We start from the raw sequence: 24,328 nt of genomic DNA on the forward strand, positions 1-24,328 counted from the left end.
TGAGCCTGGGTCTCCTGCATTACAGGCAGTCTCTGTATGGCAGGCGGATTCTTTACTGACTGAGCCAATGGAAAAGCCCCATTTCTGCTTTACCTTTACTGTAAGATATAACCCTTTGAAGTCTTCAAGCCTCTGGGAGTTGCCAGGGAGCTCCTCTTTTGCTCTTTAATCTGGAGAAAATCCTTTTTGGAAGCCTTCTACCAGAAGAGAAATGTCTCTAGCAACAAAGCATTCCCTGAATGCTGAGCTCATCTCCCTAGATTTCATGCTTGCATATCTGAGCACTGTAAAACTTCACTTATTTGAAGGTACTCCAATGCTTTCAATTATGTTTTGTTCAGTTGATTTATTTTTTAGATGTTCTGCAAGGCAAGTTTGGTCAAAATTTTCTAGTCTGACATCCCCAGAAGAAGGACAGACAAAAGAACAACTCCCTAGATTATGAACTCGACAATAAGATTCCTCAACTCTAAACTGTTAATCTTCAATGCCTAACAGTGCCTGAAATATAATTGACTCTCTTCAATACATCTTCCACAGTTCCAATTCAAATGTTTGCTAAACATACTTCAAATAGCTCTCCATTCTCTAACAGAAAAATTCTAATCTTCTCTGAACAACTATCTGATCGAGACTATCTCATCAAACATATCTCCTTTCCTGCCCTCATCCTTATATCCTGTATTTTTGCTATACTGAATCATTTCCAGTTCATCAAAAGTACTGTGCTATTTTATCCCTCACAGTTTTAAAGATATTGTTATCTTTAAAATGTCTTTTCCCTATTGAGTCTGGTGAGCTCAACTTTCTATTCAAAACTCTATTCCAGAATCACTCTATTCCTAGGAAATCTCTGCAGACTTTCAACAAATTCTAATAAATTTCATCCTTTCTATCACTGCTGCTGCTGCTAAGTCACTTCAGTCGTGTCCGACTCTGTGCGACCCCATAAACGGCAGCCCACCAGGCTCTGCCGTCCCTGGGATTCTCCAGGCAAGAACACTGGAGTAGGTTGCCATTTCCTTCTTCAATGCATGAAAGTGAAAAGTGAAAGTGAAGTCGCTCAGTCGTGTCTGACTCTATCACTACTTTACCTTATATCTGATTTTAGTACCTATCATCCTGCATGGCAATATATTACATATCTCTCCCATGTATTAATTTTGGGCAAGACTTAGAAGTAAACTTCAGTCATTAAAATTCTCAAAATGTTTCCTCCCAAAGCATCTTTGGTATATTTTTATTTCTATCACTTAATGGTAAGCACTACATGTTAGGTGGTGATATAAAAAATAATACTATCTTTTAACAGTGGTGCTTATACAGTTGTGCTTAAAGCCAAGACAGAGCAAGCCCCAATGACAGGAAACTGTTGTGATTTTCTGTTCATTTCTTTTCTTCATTATTCCTTTGAGTTGAATGTGAACCCACCTTCTATTTGTCTTCATATGCAAACTTAACTTCTGGGCTATAAACTCAACTTGCTACTGAATTCAAACCTGGCTTAGAGAAAGAACCCACATTTCTTTTGACCCTGCAGTTACCCTAAGAATTCTCATGTAAACTGATGGCTTACTCTTCCTATCCTAATTCAATCAATTTGAGCATTTCATAAAAAACATGTAGTTACTCAATTTAGTCTCTCTATACTGTCCTGTTTCTTTGTATCCACATTCTAAGCTGATTTAAGATTCTATTAATAAACTCCTCTATCCCATCCTTGAACTAAAGAGATCAAAAGAATCAAACAAGCATACTTAATATGACACACTGTGACCAAGGCCACAAAAGCAATTAAAAATCAAAAACATCAACAAAAATCAAAACAAATCCATAGATCTTTTCATTCAAAGGTTCCATCAAATAAGCACATATTACTGATTCTACTTGAGGCCTTTTAATTAAAACAGAAAACCCTGTGTGATAAGGCCCAAAAATCTATGCTCTCATCTGTCATTTGCTTACACTAATATGAAGACAATAATATCTTTATTGAAATCAACACTTAAAATACTTATCATGACTATGACTCAAAAAACTTCTGTGGTATATGTGAAGGTGCAGGTGGGGGTTCAGGGAGTGGGGAAGGGGCAAGTGAACACACATTCACATCCTCACACGTGTGTGCTCAGTCGCTCAGTTGTGTCCGACTCTTTGTGAACCCATGGACTGTAACCCGCCAGGCTCCTCTGTCCTTGGGATTTTCAAGGCAGGAATACCAGAGTGGGTTGCCATTTCCTCCTCCAGGGAATCTTCCCAACCCAGGTATTGAACCCACGTCTCCTGCATCTCCTGCACTGGCAGGCGGATTCTTTACCACCAAGCCACCTGGGAAGCCCATTCAGGTACTCACTTGCTCCAATTTAAAGATATGCTGATTAAAGTAGTGTTGTAAACGTTCATTAGCAAAATTAATACAGAACTGTTCAAAGCTGTTATTTTCATAATCTTCAAACCCAAAAATATCAAGAACACCAATGGACAAAGTCTGTGAAAAACAAGAAAGAAATTATGGTTAAAAAATGATGCTTAAATTTATTTCATGAACAATAGTCACAATATAAGTAGCAAAATGTTCAAAGTTCTTTGACAGCAGTGGAGGAAAATTTGAGGGGACCCAGTGGCCAACCAAAATATACTAAAAATAAAAAGCATTTTAGTTCTCTTTATCTTCATCATTTTCTTTTTATCTTAATTATAAAAATACATCCAAAGTTTTAACACATGTAATTCACTGATTACTTCACAGAAATGTACAAAGCAGAGTTAAAGACTTGTTACCTCAATACCACAAATCTCTAAATCCCCAGAGACAAGAGAAGGAAAAAAAAAAAAAAGGCTATTGGAAAGTCAGAAGATTAGTAAAGTAAAGCTAGGTTAACCTTGGGTATGCCTGATTCTGCCAAAGGACCATGCAAATTTTCCTAGTTTGACTTCTCTATCCCAATAAAATTCTGCTTTAAGATAAGCTAACAAGCATAGTTCTTGTCTTACACAGGCTAAAAATGAAACTGGATATCAGAATACGTGGTTTCTTGAAGTTAAAACATTAAAAATTTTTAGCAAAAGTAGTCATACAAGATTTATGACATTAACTGAAAAAAAAAACAAGATTTACGACATTTAACAGTTCTAAAAAGATTACAGCAAACCACTTCACCATCCTCAATTTCTGCTCCCTAAAGTCAAAAACACTCAAATCTTTTTAGTTATGTGGTACAGAATAGTATAATATAGTAAAAAGTGTTTATTCTTCTATTTCTTGATATGACACTTCCAGAAACAATCTTCTAACTTCTTGCTAAGGATGTTGAATATTCAGTCCTAACACCCCAAACTATTATTCTTCCCACACCCCACCTCATGCTTAAAATAGAGTTATATGACAGCTGTGATTAAATGAAACAATTTTTCTCCACTGGTGCTAAGAGATACTGGGCAAACTGATGTAATGAGTGATAAATAGCAAGAGACTTTTAAAAGTCTCCATTATGAGTGTTTTGTTTGATTACTTCTGCTGACTAATTCTAAGCCCTTACAAAAAGCAGTGAAAATAATGATCTTCAGAAAGAAATCAATTTGGTAAATTAGATTAAAAATTAAATCAATTTCCTACTAGTGGACTTAAGGCATGACATGGTCATATAAGAGCAATTGTATTAATATATTTAAGACAGTAGGATTAAGTAATAAAGATGACGTTGCTATTTGGCCTGAAAAGGTAGACTATTTCATAAAAGTTGTTGGGGAGTAAAAATGGATTTGAAAAGATTAAAGGTAAATATCTAAAATCTACCATGTTAAAAAATAAAATCCAGCTGGGGAAAAAAAATAAACATAATTATGAACACAAACATGAACACAAATTAAATTCTAAAAGTATGAGAATAAACATTCATATTTTATAAACTTGGCCTAGACAAGCCCTTCCTATATAAGGAAAATAAACAAATAAAATCTAGGGCAATAAAGTAAAATAATGACAGATTTAACTGGGGAAAAAACTTTAAAATATATAGGCTTAAAAACATAATACGAACAAATCTTATAAGTTGAGAAAATATTTGCACTATATATCAGAAACTTTGTCTCTGCAATATCCAAAGTGACTTGTAATAAAATGACAAATAAGATAAAAATAGCGAAAATATATAAAGAAATAATAAAATAGAGAAAACATGAGAAGATACTCGTCTTTCATCTAACACTGAAAAGATTCATAATAAAATAGTCCCCCTTATCAGATTAGCAAGATGAAAATACTGATAATATTCAACTGAGTAAAGTTACAGGGAAACAGGCACTTTCATTCATCTCTAACGAGGTATAGTCTTTTTTGAAAAGCCACTTAGCAGTAGCAACCAAACTTTTTAAATATATACATATCCTTAAGTCCAACAATTTGAGGATTTTATCCTAGAGAAATCTGTACAAAGAATATCTCTTACATAATCATTTATAATAATAAAAAATGTATTTGAATATATTTGAATTTATGCTACATATGCATATTATATAATATTACAATATTAAAAATAATGAGGTCCAGATATATATCAAGACATAGCTAGGTTAAAAAAATACAAATTAGAAACAATGCAGGTAGCATGATCCTCTTTTTACATTTAAAAGCAACTCTATACAGGTACATCTACAGGAATGTAAGGACATAGGGTAAAAGCTCTGATGCACAGAAAGAACAGTTTCCCTGAATAGGGTCATAGAAACAGTAGTAAGGAGAGAAATATCAGGAAATATTATAAGGTGACATAAGGTGAATACTATAAGGTGATACTTATTGCTATATACAATTCTGTGTTTTTAAATGTCATGCATTAACCATTTTACTAAAACAGTTTTTAAAAAAAAAACAAAAACAGTTTTTTTTCAGGAAAAATATATTAGGGTCCAACATATGTCTACCTTGGTATTTTGCTCCAAATCTTTACTATTCATAAGTGCATGATTAATCCGAAAAACGATCCAGTCAAACAGGGCACTATATAAAGACTTAGCCATAGAGTTTCTCACTGTCACAGCCTAGGGGAAAAAAAAAAGTTAGGAATCCAAGTGAAATTGGCAACAATCTGGAAAAAAAAAGCTTATTATCTTGAAAAATAAATTTTTATCTCAATAATTTATAATTGAAGTTTTCTATATATACTCATTAATTTAATCCAACTCAGGAAATCCAGGCTAAAACTGCCATGAAAGATTAAAAAAGCAAAATGTAGGTCACTCAATTCAAAATAGTTTTACTAAATATTGGGGTATATATTTCATCTAGTAAAGAAGATAGAATAGGAAGTTTATTAACAAATGAACTTTGCCAGCTAAAGTGAGGAAGAATATTCCAGGCATAGGAATAAACCTGTTAGCAAACAGCATCAGTTATCTGTGGAATTTGAAACAATAATAATACCACCACAATTACATTCCTAGTTGTCTTCAGCCTGTCATCCACAGTAACATCTAGAAGCTCTTCCTCCCCAAACACTAACAATTCTTTCATCACGGAGTTATGGTGATTTATTTTTTTCCCTCACCTCAAGTTTTCCCCAGTTTATGGAAACTCTGTATATATACTGAGTTTTTGTGGAAACCTGAAACTGATCTAAAAAATGAAGAAAATTACTTAAAGAAAATTCAACATTTAGAAGGCACTCAACCTAAAAAGAGGGTTGGGGAAGCACATGTCTTAGACGATTGAATACTATCACTTAAAAAAGCAAATCCTAATAATTTACGTATTTATTATTTAGGGACTTATTTTGAAGTTTATATATTAGAGTAGGTACAGAGCATTGATTAAGAGCTAGACTATATTCCAATTTCAGTTTCTTACTTATTCTAACAATTTGAGATTTGTCAACTTACTGAAACTCTTAGGCTACAATCTTTTCTTACAACTGTAAAATGGAGACAATATGACAACTGACTACATGTAAATGATGAATGAATTTCTGAATTTAAGTGGAAAAAAAAAAAGCTTCAAGTTGCTAGAACACAAACTAATTACTATTACCTACATAGAAAAAGAGAAAACAGGTATCAAATTCTCTATCCAATAATTAAATCTTGAAAATAATTGGAAAATGTTTAGAAGTTCTGAGAGAAAAAATAATGTGGACCTAAAATTCTATTCATAGGCAAGTGATCAACAAAGTATCTTTAAAATATCAAGAAAATCAATAGCAGAATATATAGAGAGAATAATCATTCTACGCTTCTGAGGGGTGGGGGGGAGGATATGGGATTAAGAAAATCTGATTAAATTCAGCAAAAGCAAAATATTTTAAAACATAGAATAAGAAAACATGCTAGTTGCCATAATCAATATAAATGAGCTGAATTTTTCATTAAAGGACAACCCTTCATGTCAAATTAAAAGATTCAGAGAAAATTCAAATATATGAATATGCCTTTTTGCACCATAACTCCCAATATTACACTTTTAGCCTCTTTTCTCTGAAATGCAGTCTTGTCATAGCTTGACCTCAATAAGCCCAAATACCAATTAATCATTTTCCCACTCAAACAAGATCTTGTTTAGCATTTCCTGTCTCACTGAATGTTACCAATATTCTTATAGTTGTATGTACCACAAAATCAGGATTCATGCCTGACGTCTCCTTCTTCCTCCCTGCTTCCCACTAAGAACTCATTGCCAAATCTTGTTGACTCAATCTTCTAAATTTTTTTCTTTTTAAATACACCCATTTCTCCCTATCAGAATGTCACCTTTCTAGACACAGCAGCAAGCATCTTTCTCCTCAGGAGTCGTAACTACTATAGCCTCCAAACTCATCTTTGCACATTCACTCTTGCCCTCTGTGTTAGAATCCTAAGATGGTTCCCAAGACTCCCATCACTGGGTATACATGCTCTCTAAATCCCCTTCCTCTCTAAATCCCCTCACAGTTAGTGAGAGCAGGACTGTAAAGATGATGGATTTCACTCCTGTAACTATGTTATGTTATATGACAAAGGTGAAGGGATTTTGAATATATAATTATGGCCCCAAATCAGCTGAAATTTTTAGTTAACCCAAGAGATACTGTCCCAGGTAGAGGTGGCTTACTAGGGAGTGAGCGCACGCATCAGAGGTTCTCGTGCTGGACCTGAAGAAGCAGACTGCCATGCTGTGTACAGGACCACATGATAGGAAATGCCAAGTACACTCTAGCTGCTAAGAACGGCCCCTAACAGCAAACAAGAAATTATGGACCTCAGTCCTACAAGGAAGTGAATCCTGCCAACAAATTGTGAACCTGAAAGACGATGTTGAGTCTCAGATTAAAAAACACCCATCAAGAATATCTTGACTTCAGCCTGGTGAAGCCCTGAGCAGAGGACCCAGCTAACCCAGGCCCAGATCCATGGAAACTTTCTGAAAATAACTTTGTGTTGTATTAAGTCACTAAAGTTTGTTATATAGCTACAGGAAACTAACACACTCTCCTCCAACTGATTGTTCACATTGCTGTCAGATTGGCCTTAAAAAATAAAAAACTCTAAGGCAACTTTTTTGCTTAAAACACTTCTTTCCATTGCTTTTCCGAAAAAAAATACTAAAATCCTTAAGGACTGCTCTTCATTTTACCCATAATGCCTAGCACAATTCTAGACACAAAAAGCTTTTTCAAATATTTACTAAATAAATAAATAAATACACCACACAAACATGCTCAGTCGCTCAGTTGTATCTGACTCTCTGCAGCCCCAAGGGATATAGTCCACAGGCTCCTCTGCCCATGGATTTTTTCAGGCAAGAATACTGAACTGGGGTGCCATTTCTTACTACAGTGGATCTTCCAGACTAAACAAACATAAACCAAAATAAAACAGGGGCAACAAAAATAATCTCAGAAAGCTGAATTTAAAGTTAAAAGATGCAAATAAATATAACAAATATTTAATAATCAAAAAAGTGGAGAAAGAAAATATAAAAGCATTGAACCTTTATGTAAAAGAAGAGCAAAACTCTTAAATGGTTTGTTTTTCTGTGGTCTACAAAGTTGCTCTCAAAGTTGGCAGCTATAAAATATGACATAAGATACCTGAATAATGAAGAAATGTGGACAGGTACAATCAGGAGAGACCCAAAAAAATGCGATGAATGGATCAACGTCTGCCTAGAAAGCATTCTCTACACTTAAATCACTATTTTCCCACCTCCATGTCTTCTAGTCTCACATTCTTATCCTACATTTATAATCGTCATCACTATGATTTCTCATCACTTCTGTAAAATTTCACCATAAAGTAGTAGACCTTTCAATAATTTTCCTACTCCTATATACTTCCAGTATATTTGGGCTTCCCTTGTGGCTGAGCTGGTAAAGAATCCACCTGCAATGCGGGAGACCTGGGTTCAATCCCTGGGAAGGGAAGATCCCTGGAGAAGGGAAAGGCTACCCACTTCAGTATTCTGGCCTGGAGAATTCCATGGACTGCATAGTCCATGAGGTCACAAAGGGTCGGACACGACTGAGCGATTTCACTTCACTTCACTTTCATATAAAAGTGAAGTGAAGTTGCTCAGTCGTGTCCGACCCTTTGCGACCCCATGGACTGTAGTCTACCAGGTTTCTCAGTCCATGGGATTTTCCAGGCAAGAGTAATGGAGTGGGTTGCCATTTCCTTCTCCAGGGGATCTTCCTGACCCAGGGATCGAACCTGGGTCTCCCGCATTGTAGGCAGACGCTTTACCCTCTGAGCCACCAGGGAAGCCCACTCTCATACACTTGAGTGGTAAAACAGTAATATTGGCTCCCTGTAGCAATAAAACTTTAGTGGAAGCCTTACTATACAGATGACATTTAAAGCCATGGGACTGAGTGAGACAACTGAGATAAAAAGAATACAGAAGGAAAGACAAAGACTGTCCTACGGAACCCCATCCTTTATCAACAGAGTCAGGAAGAAGAAAAAAACAAACAAAAAGAACTGCCAAGGAGTGGCCAACAATGGAAAAGTAACCCAAGAGTATGATGTGCCAGAAAATATGATGTGCTCAAGAAGGAAAAATCATTTGTGTCAAATATTGCTACCTATACATATTAATCAAATGAAAATTAAAAGTGGTGATGAGATTAAGATCATTGGAGAAAAATCTAAGCATACTGTTTCAATCACATTCAACTTTAAAAGTTTCCAAGTTAATAGAAAATTCATAATCAAGTTTCAAGAGCCCAGAAAATATTTCAATCAACACTACTGTCATTTTCATTCTATTAAGAGCAAGAATAAAAACCTAAATTTCAAAAAGCATTTAGAGTTCCCTGATTTCAAAGAAAATCTATTCATACCTCTGCCAGTTTGTATGGTAAAATAAGCTTTTCTCCCACTGTCACAGTTTTCCTTGTAACTAGTGCCTCGAACAGCATCTCTTCTTTAACCTATACAGCAGAAAAGTAAATTCAATATAAGATTTATAACAATGGTTGAATTACTTATTGAAACATCAAACAGAGAAAAAAATAATGAGAAAAGCAAACACGCAATAGAGAAAAAACAAAAAGACAATACACTGGGTAATTTAATTATTGGCCAAAGTGGAATTTAAGTGTCCCACTCACCCTTCTTCACCACAAACAAGACACAAAGGGTAAATGAGACAGTTTGGTCTTTTTAAAGTTTTCTTTCTGATCATAACAGAGAAACATGTTTCATTGTGCAAAGTATGAAAAATACACAATAGCACAAAAAATATTTTAAGACAGTCAGTCATAATCCCACAACCTGGATACAAAGACTAAAAAATGACAATACTTTTTTTTCTAAATTCTTATTTATTAACTGAATTTATCTGGCTGCACCAAGTCTAAGTTGTGGCATATGGGATCTGAGCTCCCTGACCAGTAATCAAATCCAAGTCTTCTGCTTTGGGAACATGGAGTCTTAGCCACTAGACCACCAGGGGCATCCCAACAACACATCTTGAATTCCAGGAACATTACAATGGATAGTTATTGATGTTTCAGATGTTTATTTTCACTTACAGATGCTAAACTTTAAAATAAAGTTGATGCTTCCTTTATTCTTACTCTCTCTATAGAAGCCAAAATAATCATGAAGTTCTCATGTATCACTTCAGTTCATGTTTTTACACTTATAAAACAACAGTGAGTCATTACCCTGCCACCAGCAAACTCATGACAGGTCAAAGATGTTTTAAAATAAGATTATGCCATAAAGAAAATAAACCTTCTTTTGGAGCATCCATTGCTGAATCTTCTAATTCCAAACAACAGAAACATATTCAGGCAAATTAACTTCACAAGATGAATAGCCAAAGTTTAAATGTAAAAACCTCAACCTTTCAGATATATTTAAACTATTTCAAGAATCAAATTATCGATAATGCAGATTACACAAAATGACAAAACTAAGAAAAAACATATATGATAAAAAAAAAACACTGTAATATTCTGAGGAGTATTTCTTCATGCAAGCAATTATTATTAAAACTGACCATCGAAAAATGAATGACCTATGCAACAGATGTAAGAAATGTTTTTAAGGGAACAAACAAATACAAACTGGCAACAACTTGGGCAAAGGTGCCTTCCATACCCTTGTATAAATTGGTATAATCACTATACACAGTAATATGTCAGTAACAATAAAGTTCAGTATGTGTACATATCATACCCAAGATTTCATTCATTGAATTATATCCTAGAATAATTCTCACACATGTTAACAAGGATACATGTACAAGGCCTATCATAGTACTATCCATAAATGGAAAATTACAAATAACCTCACTCCCCACTAAAAAAGAAAATTTATGTTTTATTCATATAAGAGAATTTTATTAAACAACTCAAAGAAGAATCTAGAATATATAAGCCAACACTGAAAAATCTTTTTTTTTCTGAAAAATCTTAAAAACAAAATATGAAGTCAAAAAGTCAAGTTTTAGAATGATACATACAGTATAACACATATAAAGTGTGAAAACATTCAGAACAAAACTATATATTCTTTATGGACACATCTATCTATTTTAAAAATACAAAAATAAGAATGAAAATAAAAACTAAATTCAACTAGTGGAGGTGATGGAATTTCAGCTGAGCTATTTCAAATCCTAAAAGATGATGCTGTTAAAGTGCTGCACTCAATGTGCCAGCAAATTTGGAAAACTCAGCAGTGGCCACAGGACTGGAAAAGGTCAGTTTTCATTCCAATCCCAAAGAAACACAATGCCAAAGAATGTTCAAACTACCATACAGTTGTGCTCATTTCACATGCTAGCAAGGTAATGCTCAAAATCCTTCAAGCTAGGTTTCAACAGTATGTGAACTGAGAACTTCCAGATGTACAAGCTGGATTTAGAAAACACAGAAGAACCAGAGAGCAAACTGCCAACATTCACTGGATCATAGAAAAAGCAAGAAATTCCAGAAAAAAACATGTGCTTCATTGACTACACTAAAACCGCTGACTATGCTGATCACAAGAAACTGGAAAATTAAGACCTTAAAGAGATGGAAATACCAGACTACCTTACCTGCCTTCTGAGAAACCTGTATGCAGGTCAAGAAGAAACAGTTAGAACTGGACATAGAAATTGGCTCAAAATTGGGAAAGGAGTACATCAAGGCTGTATACTGTCACCCTGCTTATTAACTTGTATGGACAGTACATCATGGGAAATGCCAAGCAGGATCAAGCACAAGTTAGAATCAAGATTGCCAGGATATATATCAATAACTTCAGATATGCAGATGACACTAACCTAAGGGCAGAAAGCGAAGAGGAACTAAAGAGCCTTTTGATGAAAGTAAAAGAGGAGAGTGAAAAAGCTGGCTTAAAACTCAACATTCAAAAAACTAAGATCATGACATCTGGTCCGACCACTTTATGGTAAACAGATAGGGAAAAAATTGAAACAGTGACAGATTTTATTTTCTTGGACTTCGAAATCACTGCAACAGTGACTGCAGTCATGAAATTATAAGATGCTTGCTCCTTGGGAGAAAAGTTTTGATGAACTTAGATAGCGTATTAAAAAGGAGGGACGTCACTTTGCCAACAAAGGTCCATATAGCCAAAGCTATCGTTTTTCCATTAGTCATGTACAGACATGAGAGTTGGACTATAAAGAAGGCCGAGCACCAAAGAATTAATGCTTTCAAACCGTGGTGCTGGAGAAGATGCTTGAGAGTCCCTTGGACAGCAAGGAGATCAAATCAGTCCATCCTGAAGGAAATCAACCCTGAATATTCACTGGAAGGACTGATGCTGAAGTTGAAACTCCAATATTTGAGCCACCTGATGAGAAGAGCCGAGTCACAGGAAAAGACCCTGATGCTGGGAAACATTGAGGGCAGGAGGAGAAGGAAGCTACAGAGGACGAGGTGGTTGGATGGCATCACCAACTCAATGGACATGAGTTTGAGCAAACTCCGGGAGATAGAGAAGGATAGGGAGGCCTGGCGTGCTGCAGTCCATGGGGTAGCAGAGTTGGACACATCTGAGCAACTGAACAACAACAACAAATTCAAGGCAGAAGGTACAAACTTCCAGATATAATGTAAAGGTCACATGTCATGGGGATGGAATGCACAACATGGTAACAACAGTTAATAAAAACTGTATTCCATATTTGAAAGTTGCTAGAAGAGGTCTTAGAAATCCTAATCACAAGAAAATAAACTTTTCGTAACTATGTATCCTGAAAGATGTTGATTAGACTTACTATGATCATTTTGAAATATATTGCATTTTGTATATTTGAAATATATTGTATTATGTTTAACAGCTGGAACTAACATTGTATGTCAATTATAACTCAATGAAAAACAAGAAATTGTAGGGAAATCATTAAAAAAAAGAAAACCTCAACATTGACTATATAACTGAGACTAAAAACCAACTCATTTATTTTTAGGTATTTTAATAATATTGTGAGTTTTTAAAAAAATTTTTTGCAGTATAGATGATTTGTAGTGTTGTGTCAGTTTCAAATGTGTGGGAAGGTGAACCCATTGTAAATATACGTGCATGTCTGTTCAGTTGTGTCTGACACTTTGCAACTCCATGGACTGCAACCCATCAGGTTCCTCTGTCCATGGAATTTTTCAGGCAAGAATACTGGAGTGGGTTGCCATTTCTGACTCCAAGGGTGATCCCAACTGGGTGATCAAAACCGCATCTTCTGCACTGGCAGACAGATTCTTTACCACTGTTCCACATGGGAAGCCATATTTTTATATATATATCCACCTTTTTTTTAAGAGTCTTTTCCCATATAGGCCATCACAGAGTATTGAGTCGGGTTCCGTGTGCTATACAGTAATTTCCTAATTATTATGAATATTTTTACAAACATAGCCCTTATCTTTTAGATAACTGGGATTTTATTTTAGAATTTGTCTTAAAAGAATTGGGAAGGAACAGAGGTGAAGATACAGATGAAAAGAGATGGGCCACATTAATAAGTGATGAAGCTTAACAATGGGTACTTGGGCATCTCTCCACTTTTGACTGCATTTATAATTTCAATTAATAAAACTTGGAAAAAAACTAAATTCATAGTAGTATTTATACTTCTGCTGGGCAAAGTACACAGTGGACTTCAATGACATGTAATATTTTATTACTTGGATAATATTTTGAGTCTACAGGTATTTATTATACCTTTTTCATACATATTATATTCTAAAAAATATTTCATAATTTAACAGAAAAGAGAAAATATGTTAAAAATATAAATCAATACATAAGCATATAAAAAATGAAAGACAAATTATGTATCAAAAGAAAACATGAATAGAAAGCTAACATCATAGAGAAAAATAATTTAAACATTAACAGAGTATTCACAATGAATACAAAAGTAGTAAGCTTTAAACATTTAATCAACAAATTATTTCAAGGAAAAAACAAAAATCATCAAAATTAACTCAAACCAGATTTAAAAATCCTGAAAAATCAGTCAACACAAAACTAATTGGAGGAACATTAAATACCATTGGTCATAGGGTTGATATTATTCATATCTTTAACAAACATATTATTCTTTGCTAATGATTCTTCTATTATATGCAGAAAAAAGATTTTAAAGAATGAAAAACTACCCAACTCATTTTGAGGAGCTGACTTAATGTTGGCACTAAAACGTGGCAGTGATCATACAAGAGTCCATACACACACCATAACCACATACACGAGTCCACACACACACCACAACCACATACACAAGTCCACACACACCATAACCACATACACGAGTCCACACACATCACACCATAACCACATACACGAGCTAACACACACACACACCATAACCACATACACGAGTCTACACACACACCATAACCACATACACGAGTCCACACACACACCACAACCACATACACGAGTCTACACACATCATACCACAACCACATACACGAGTCTACACACATCATACCACAACCACATACACGAGTCTACACACATCATAGCTAACACACACACACCACAACCATACACGAGTCTACACACACACCATAACCACATACACGAGTCCACACACACACCACAACCACATACACGAGTCTACACACATCATACCACAACCACATACACGAGTCTACACACATCATAGCTAACACACACACACCACAACCATACACGAGTCTACACACACACCATAACCACATACACGAGTCCACACACACACCACAACCACATACACGAGTCTACACACATCATACCACAACCACATACACGAGTCTACACACATCATACCACAACCACATACACGAGTCTACACACATCATACCACAACCACATACACGAGTCTACACACATCATAGCTAACACACACACACCACAACCATACACGAGTCTACACACACACCATAACCACATACACGAGTCCACACACACACCACAACCACATACACGAGCCTACACACATCATACCACAACCACATACACGAGTCTACACACATCATACCACAACCACATACACGAGTCTACACACACACCATAACCACATACACAAGTTCACACACACACCATAACCACATACACAAGTCCACACACACACCATAACCACATACACAAGTCCACACACAAACCATAACCACATAAAAGACACTAATCTTATCTGGATTCAGTAAGCAACTTAAAATATTATTGAATTCATATTTTAATCAGCTGCCTTTATAATTTTCCAAATAGTCTTTAAATTTTATTGGACATCCCTGGTGGCAGTGGTTAAGAATTTGCCTGTCAATGCAGGGGATACGGGGTCGATCTCTAGTCTGGAAGACCTCACATGCCACGAAGCAGCTAAGCCCATGTGCTACAACTACCGAGCCTGTGCTCTAAAGTCTGAGAGCCGCAACTACTGAAGCCTGCTACAGCCCGAGCTCCACAAGAGAAGCCATCGCAATGAGAAGCCAGTGGACCACAATGAAGAGAGAAGCCCCCTCTTGCCACAACTAGAGAAAGCCCAAATGCAGCAATGAAGACCCAGTGCAGCCAAAAAATAAATAAATAAGTAAATAAATAAATAAATAAACTTCATGGGGGAATTCCCTGGCAGTCCAGTGGTCTGGACCCAGTGGTTTCACTGCCAAGGGCCAAGGTTCAGTCCCTAGTTGTGAAGCTAAAATCCCACAAGCCTTAGGGCCAAAAAATTTTTTCTAATAAAAAATAATGATAAATAAAAATAAGATCTAACTATAGGCAGGGCACTCTGGTAGGTGTTGCCAGATCTTCTCTAGCTCCTTGACTTTTGAAGATATTTTCTTTCTACTTATTACTGAAACTTCACTCCTTAAACCACTCCAAACTAGAAAGAGGAACCACTCAAAACAAGGAATTTGAGAATCCTGAATTCAAAAGGTAGCATTTGCTATCAAATCACACTGAGTTGTTAGTCTAACTTTAACACTGGCAAGCCCAATTTTCAGAATTGGATCCCCCCCCCACTCTTTTTTTATACAAACAACTGAGTTCCTCTTTAAATTTCCTAAATTGCTCTATTAGTCTCTCACCAAAAAAGAAATATTTCACTAGGACTAGAAGCCTTGGTACTTGCTGAATGCCTTAACTTCTAAGAAAGATCACTAGCCACAATGCTCTGTATTACCACAATACGAAATGAACGACTAAAATATCACCTGGAAGTCCTGTCTGAAAGATCTGTTTTCTGACCCTCGTGAGCTTTAAAATTACAGCTTTCAGATACCAGACTTCACATTCTGGAACTCCTTTCTAATGAGTGAGTCTAGTTCCAACTGAAAGTACTCCCTCCTGCCTCTTCTACCAGGCTAATTCATTCCATTAAAGTTAATAAACAAACAGCAAGGTATGTACAAAATAATAAACACTGTAAGGTTAGATAAATAAGCACATCCACAGATCTCAAAGAACACTGCCACTACCTTATAATGGACACAAACTGGTAAACAATTAACTATGCTACAAAGCCAATACTGAATTACACTGCTGCTGAGCTAAGTTACTCAGTCGTGTCTGACTCTGTGCGACCCCATGGACCGCAGCCTACCAGGCCCCTCCATCCCTGGGATTTTCCAGGCAAGAGTACTGGCATGGGGTGCCATTGCCTTCTCCACTGAATTATGCTAAGGAGAAGCAAATTGTTCTATGCTGATGGAATCAGTTTAAATCATTTAATACAGTTAAAACCGTTGAAGCAGTATATGAACCAAGATTTGAAAAATAAGTGATATTTTAACAGGAAAAAAAAGATCACTGATAATTGCAAAAAAAAATTGGAAATAATTAACATATTCTTCAATAGGTGGGCTTCCCTAAGAGCTCAGCTGGTAGAGGATCTGCCTGCATGCAGAAGTCCCTGGTTCAATTCCTGGGTGGGGAAGATCTATTGGAGAAGGGATAGGTGACCCACTCCAGTATTCTTGGGCTTCCCCTGTGGCTCAGCTGGTAAAGAATCTGCCTGCAATGCAGGAGACCTGGGTTCGATCCCTGGGTTGGGAAGATCCACGGAGAAGGGAAAGGCTACCTACTCCAGTATTCTGGCCTGGAGAATTCTATGGACTGTAAAGTCTATGGGGTCACAAGCAGTCAGACACAACTGAGGGACTTTCACTTTCACGTTCAATAGGTGAATGGACAGGCAAACTGTGATACATGCACATTATGGAATAATATTCAGCAATAAAGAGAAATGAGCTATCAAGCCAGGAAAAGACACTGTATGAATCTTAAACGTATACTGCTAAGTGAAACAAGTTAAGTCTGAAAACATGATATATTAATACTATATGAATCTAATTATGTTACATTCTGAAAAAAGCAAACCTACAAAGCTAGTAAAAACATCAGTAGTTTGTAGGGAGGGGTTTAACAGATGACACACAGGGAAGTTTCAGGGCTGTGAAACTTTTGTAAGATATTGTAGTGGAGGATACACAACATTATGCATTTGTCAAAATCCATACATGTATACATATATAATCCATGAATCTTAAGGTACACAAATTTTTAACAAATCATTTACGATGCTGGGGGAATCTCAGAAAAGAATGCAGGCCACGACATGGAAACTATATGACAAATATATGGAACAACCTCAGTGAAGAGGGAAGGGGGAAAATGTACTGACCTAAATAATCTCGGAAAGGAACAGCTACCCATTCCAGTGTTCTTTTCTGGAAACTCCCACGCACAGAGGAGCCTGGCAAGCTACAGTCCATGAGGTTGCAAAGAGTCGGACACATCTAAGCAACTAACACACACACACAGTTGACTTACAATGTTTCAGCTATACAGCAAAGTGATTGTTTTATTTATATATATATAAATACATATCCTTTTTCAAATTCTTTTCCATTATAGGTTATAAAATACTGAATACAGTTCCCTGTGCTATGAAGTAGGTCCTTATTGTTTATTTATTTTACATATAGTAGTATGTACCCAGTAATACCAGATTCCTAATTTATCCCTCCCTTCCATTTTCCTTTTAGGTAAACATAAATTTGTTTTCTATGTCTATGAGTGTATTTCTATTTTGTAACTAAATTCATTTGTATCATATGAGAGTCCCTTTGATGGCAAGGAGATCAAACCAGTCAATCTTAAGGGAAATCAACCCTGAATACTCATTGGAAGGACTAATGTTGAAGTTGAAATTCCAGTATTTTGGTCATCTGATGCAAACAGCTGACTCATTGGAAAAGTCCCTGATGCTGGGAAAGATTGAGAGCACGAGAAGAGGATGTCAGAAGATGAGATGGCTGGATGGCATCACTGATGCAAAAGACATGAACTGGGCAAATTTCAGGAGATGGTGAGGGACAGAGAGGCCTGGCGTGCTGCAGTCCAAGGGGTCACAAAGAGCTGGACATGACTGGACGACTGAACAACAACAACATCATATTTTTAGATTTCACATATAAGTGATTACCATGTAATATCCCTCCATCAGTTGCATAGTTTGGAAATATTTTCTCCTATTCCACAGGTTGTCTTTCCATTTGTTTATAGCTTCCCTTGTTGTGCAGATCATGTTTATCTTTATATAGACAGTCACATAAAAATATTTGGAGATATGCAAATATACTCAAGGTGAGTTTACACATACATATTTCCTGTTCTGTCAGAGGAGAGGGCCCATAAAAAACTACACCCCTTTTAAGATGAGCAGTTAGCTGAGAAAACATGAGAAATCATCAGTCCAGGAAGAAAGAGTAAGGCAATGAGGACCTTGATGTGCGAAGAAACGTCATAGGATATGAAGACGTTTGACTCCTATTTAGCCATGAAGAAAGAAAAAGTAGTACTCCACCCATCTGGACACCCCATCTTCAAACAAAATAATCTAACCAACAACCTACTATGTAGGAGAAAATTTACAAAGACCTAGAACATGATATAGTATAGAGTGAAATATTCATCCTATTCAGCAAATTTAGGAGTTACAGATATCTGGGACAAAGGGAGGTGGGGGAGAAAACCCAAATCTTCTAAAGAGTCTGGCACACATAACAGAAAGAATTCCAACTTCTGGAGTAACACTATTAATTAAAAGTATTAACCCATTTATACCTACAAAATAGTTACACAAAATAAAAACTGAAAAGTTACCAGTATTTGAAATGAAAACTGAGAATGTAATCACTCACTTCTAATAACTCTGAGACAACAGGCAGAACTTCAGGATTACAGATATCTATGGAGTCATCCCGGTATGTCTTCTTTTTATAACAGATATTACCCAAATGTAGTATTGCTGAGAGAAGAGAGAAAATCCTGTGAAAATAAAACCATAAATTACAGCTTGCTTATATGACTTCTCTTAAGCTTATTTCATTCCAAAATTCTAATCAAGCAAATTAACCAGTACAAATACAGAGTACTTAGTCTTCAGAAAAATAAGAAATACGGGGATAACTAAATACTAATAACTACAATAACTAAAATTTATTGAGTGTTTGCCATGTCAGGCACTGTGCAAAGTGCTTTATATAACTCCACTTTAAGAACTGTATTCACGTCAGATATACAGATATAGTTGTTTGAAGGGAACTTTATTCTTTTTGTTTATAATTTATTTATTTTTGACTGTACTGGGTCTTCACTGCTGCACAGGCTCTTCTCTAGCAGTGGTACGCAGGCTTCCTGGTGTGCTGGCTTCTCTTGTTGCAGAGCTTGGGCTCTGGAGACCACAGGCTTCGGTAGCTGTGGCACATGGACTCAGCAGTCGTGGCTCCTAGGCTCCAGAGCACAGACTCAGCAGTTGGGGCGCACAGGCTGAGTCACTCCATGCCGTGTGGGATCTTCTCGGATAAGGGACTGAACCCATGTTTTTTGCATTGGCAGGCAGATTCTTTACCACTGAGCCACCAGAGAAGCCTTAAAGGGGACTTAACATTGTCTGAATCTTCCGTGGTGTTTCAAAAGTCCATGACTTTCTAAGTGCTTTTTATCCTACCTGGAATGTCCTTTCCCACACGGCCTATTTCAGATCTACTGAATTGTGTGTTAGTCGCTCAGTCATGCCCGACTCTTTGCAATGCCGTGGACTCCAGCCCACCAGGCTCCTCTGTCCATGAGATTTTCCAGACAAGGATACTGGAGTGGGTTGCCATTTCCTTCTCCAGGGGATCTTCCCAACCCAGGGGTCGAACCTGGGTCTCCTGCACTGCAGGTAGATTCTTTACTGACTGAGCTACAAGCGAAGCCCAGATCTACTGAATTAGAATCTTTAAAAGAAAGGTCTTTTTTAAACAAAGTAACCAAGGTGATTTTTTTATTATTATATTTTTAAAATGCTTTCTCACATCATATTATACTGACCATCATATTATAATGCCTTTTTAAAAAACAGTAATGGAGACCACTGGACTCTATGATCTAATATTAGGCCCTTCCTGTGAAATATCTACATCTCAGTTGTCCTTCCCTCCTGTCTCAGAAGAACACATGCCTCTCTTCCAGCCAATAGATAATCCCTATAATTAAGCTCTACATCTCATGAACTCAGTTTACTCTGGGACATTATTATACCTATTTTCTGTCTCTCACCTGAACTTGACAAGAACTTTCTGTCAAAGTAACCTCACTTCTCTTTTACTTTAAGCAACCCACCCTTAGACCCACATTGTTTCCTTCCCTTGACAACAAGTGTTATAAATCAACAGTTAAGGAAGGTACACGGAGAGGTCTGGGGGGCACCATGAACTCCTGTAATAATATGCAAATGTTTATGGATTACATTTTTAGGAAGAAGAGCTCTAACTTTCAACAGATTCTCAAAGAATTTATGACAAAAGAAAGCAATTCAAAGCAAGTCTTTTACAAAAATAAATTTCCTAATTCTAAGTAATGCTTAAGATGGAAGAGGCATTAGATCAAGAATATTAGAAAATTGTTTCAAAGGATCTCTACTGAGGGTAAAGGAATACAATAAATAAACTCACTGTCTTCGTGTCTTGGGAAGAAATCCTACCATTTCCATGGCTAGTTGTAAGCGTTCAAAGTCATGCCTCAAATCTTCCCCCTCTACGGTGAAGCAATCCTGCTTTTTTAAAAAAAATGGAAAAGAAAAATCAAGATAACCTATTGAAAAGCAACCTAAGTCACTCAGAAATACAGTAATTTTAGATAACCATACCTATGCATATTTAGATATCATCAAATTCATTAGACTCTTATCCTACTACAAGCATGCAAACCAAACATATACCTACCTAAATACCAGTATGTTACCTTTTCCCTCTTCTTCACAACCACCCAAGCAAGGATCTCAAAAGTAACTTACAATAAAGAGCTAGCAAGACTCATAAAGTATTCTGATACCAAGTTTGATTTTGAGTGGTTCTGAAGAGTCTCAGAGATGCAAAGCATTTAAGAGATCAATTCCACATACAAATGTTATTTATTCAACAAATATTTAATATGCAAGGTACTGAACTAGATCCTAGGACACAAAAATATATTTCAAAGAGGCATTAATTTAGTTGAGAAGAGGAGCCTAGACTTAATATAAATATGTTTATATTACATCAACATTAGGTATCACATAAATAGTTCCTAACAAATAATATAAACAACATGGCAATCAGCAAAATAAAGAAGTATATGTGAAAATACAAAAACTTTCAAAAGAACACTCATAATATGAGTCAGTAAAAACAGTTATGGACTACCAGACTAAAAAATATTACTCTTCTAGAGCAACTCTTGCATTTCAGTTCCCCCAAAAGTCAAAAGGTAATACTGTACCATTTGGTTATACTGGGTTTAAAACAATTAAAAAATAAGTCTTTACCTGACTTTATTATGTGTTCTCATAGTCCCTTTACACTTGTATTTTCAAAAACTTCCTCACATGTATTTACTTTTTAATGCCTATCCTCCTATGAAATGTTGTATCAAATAGTCAGTGAACACATGAACTTTTATTTGTCTCATTTACTGCAGATTTCCAATATCAAGTCAGTGCCAAGAAGAAAGTAGGAAATTACTGGAGTAAATATACAATCAATGAATTAATTAACTGAATGAGACATTCCTTTTGAAGAAACAAAGTGCTTAAAAATTACTTATCAAGTATCTACCATGTACAACCTGCTTTAGGTACTATAAAAATGAATATATATATAAATAATAAAATTTTAAACATTGTCTTAAAATGCTATTAAAAATAATTCTATTCTCTATGGAAAAGTACACATGGATTTCAAATTCACTTTAAGAAAAGTTCTTTCTGACTATAAAATTTTTGGTAAGCAATTTTAAGACATATTTCTACAGACATGACAACATCCTAACCCACTAAAAAATTTTAACTTAACACATTTTTCTCTTTCATAAAGCTTTTTAAAAGCTCTTTCTTTTCTTCCCCCTAAAACCACAAACAGCTCACTCATTTTATAATTTAGTAAAAATTTTTCTGTAACAAATAAGTGGAAGGAAAACAACCTATGCTTCAACTTGTGAAAACTCAATAATACAGTAATGATTCTCATAAATGACAGCTGCTCTTATCTACCTCAAGAATGAATAAAACAGTGTGGATAAAATATTGAGACCATAAATTGAAAAAAGAACTAAAATATAAATACATTTATACCTGCTGTTATCTATAATCAAAATGTTCTTCAGAAATACAAGACCAAAATCATAATGAACTTTTAAATACTTGTATTTAACATGAACTTCCTTGATGACAATGGTATTAGAAAAACTAAGGACGGATTAATCTACCAGACCAGAAATATCATTATCTTAATCTGGATTCATACGGATGCAAACCTTGAGACCAAGATTCAGTACAAGTAGTGTTAGAATGCAGGGAAGTCAACGCTGCCTAAATAGAGTACAATGTGAAAGGAGCTACCAAGGTGGGTAGCTGGACTTTAATTCCAAAGTAACCGCTGGGAAACAGTATAAAAAATAGAAAGATGAAGGAGCCATAACACTTATATATCATCTCTCATCAGTTCTGGAGATAAGCTGTTAATTCCTAGGTACTTTTAGAGGACCAGGCAAGAGCACAAGGCCTTCCAGGCTTCTAAGAAAAGCTTTCAAGCACCAGATACAAATACTGGCTGTTGGAGGTCATTCAGAAAACAATAAAACAGTAAAGGTCAAAGAATGAGGTAGGGAACTAACCAACAACTGTTACAACCCTTTCCACTGAAAGAAGACAGTTGACTCCTACTGTCAAACTCAGCTCAGGCTTTAGTCTTACATGATAACATGCCACTGCACACTCCCCACAAATACACCAAAATATTCTTTCAAGCTATCAGCATTTTTTCCCTTTGTATGAGAAATGGATGATGAGAACCCTTTCTCATTTATAAGTACCTACAACAAGCCTGGCATGTACGAAGTATTTTGAGGGAGAAAAAGTGAAGAGCAAAGTCAAATTATACATGTTTCTCATATGCTGTCTATATTTCTTAGAATACTGTTTATAAAAATTATACTTTTTATAGCTACTAGTTGATAATACAGGACATAAACCTGAATAATTGACTTTGAGAGTTAGTAAAGATGCTGAAGATCATTTAAGAAAAAAGAACATATAAAACATAGCCTGATTTGAATCCCAATTACATTATTAAACTGTTTCATCATCACAGGGAAGTCACTTAAACTCTGAGCCACTACTGCTTCTTGTGTGAAAGGTAATCATACTAACTACAACCAGGGGTTTTATAATGATCAAATATAATATGGATGGTAATGGTTTTTAAATGGCAAAGCATTTGCAAAGGAAGTTGTGCAGCATGCAGAAACCTTTGTACTGGACTGGCATAAAGTCAAGAAGGCAGAATTTGAGGGAGTGACCCCAAATGTATAAGCTGTTGGACAGTGAATAGCAGTAAAAGTGTTATGCTGTAGAAATACTTAAAATATGGAGGATGTAAATATTATGGATTCAAAGGTTTCTGTCCAGTCACACAGGATTCCTGCAGCAGGTCTAATTCATGGGAAAATGGGAGGTCAGGTACAATACAAATGGTTCGGTTCCTATAAAGGCAGTAATGACCAGGATGAAAGCTTGGCCTCACTGACAATATTATATTTCAACCCCTTTGCAGCATGGTGTTCAGTATCCTGAGACCCATTCTGGCAATCCTTACTAAACTCGCCTGATAGTTGGACCTGACTATTCAAAGTTTAATTTAGAAAAATTTTAAATTAGGTGAAACTGTTTACATTGAAGTTATTCAGAACCAGCTTTAAGGTAAAATGATTAGAATAGATTATCATTTAAAGAAGGGAAATTAGCATTTACCATATATCTTCTACATACTAGTCAATAGGAGAGTCACTTGCCGTATATAATCTTTAAATTCTCAAAACACAAGAG

General features: G+C 35.8%; 1 protein-coding gene across 6 annotated transcripts in view; it reads right to left on the reverse strand.

The window, feature by feature from the left end:
• The window catches only part of MYO9A (myosin IXA), a 244,619-nt gene that overhangs the window by 146,023 nt on the left and 74,268 nt on the right, over positions 1-24,328 (reverse strand). For all 6 annotated transcript variants that reach the window (XM_065941681.1, XM_065941682.1, XM_065941683.1 and 3 more), the window contains 5 exons: positions 20,922-21,019; positions 19,125-19,251; positions 9,312-9,401; positions 4,924-5,040; positions 2,354-2,488 (listed from right to left, as the gene is read on the reverse strand). In XM_065941681.1, the coding sequence (XP_065797753.1) occupies positions 2,354-2,488; positions 4,924-5,040; positions 9,312-9,401; positions 19,125-19,251; positions 20,922-21,019 (567 nt within the window). The remainder of the gene's footprint in view (positions 1-2,353; positions 2,489-4,923; positions 5,041-9,311; positions 9,402-19,124; positions 19,252-20,921; positions 21,020-24,328) is intronic.

The sequence above is a fragment of the Muntiacus reevesi genome, chromosome 7, assembly GCF_963930625.1.
Source record: "Muntiacus reevesi chromosome 7, mMunRee1.1, whole genome shotgun sequence".
In the NCBI taxonomy this organism is placed as follows: domain Eukaryota; kingdom Metazoa; phylum Chordata; class Mammalia; order Artiodactyla; family Cervidae; genus Muntiacus; species Muntiacus reevesi.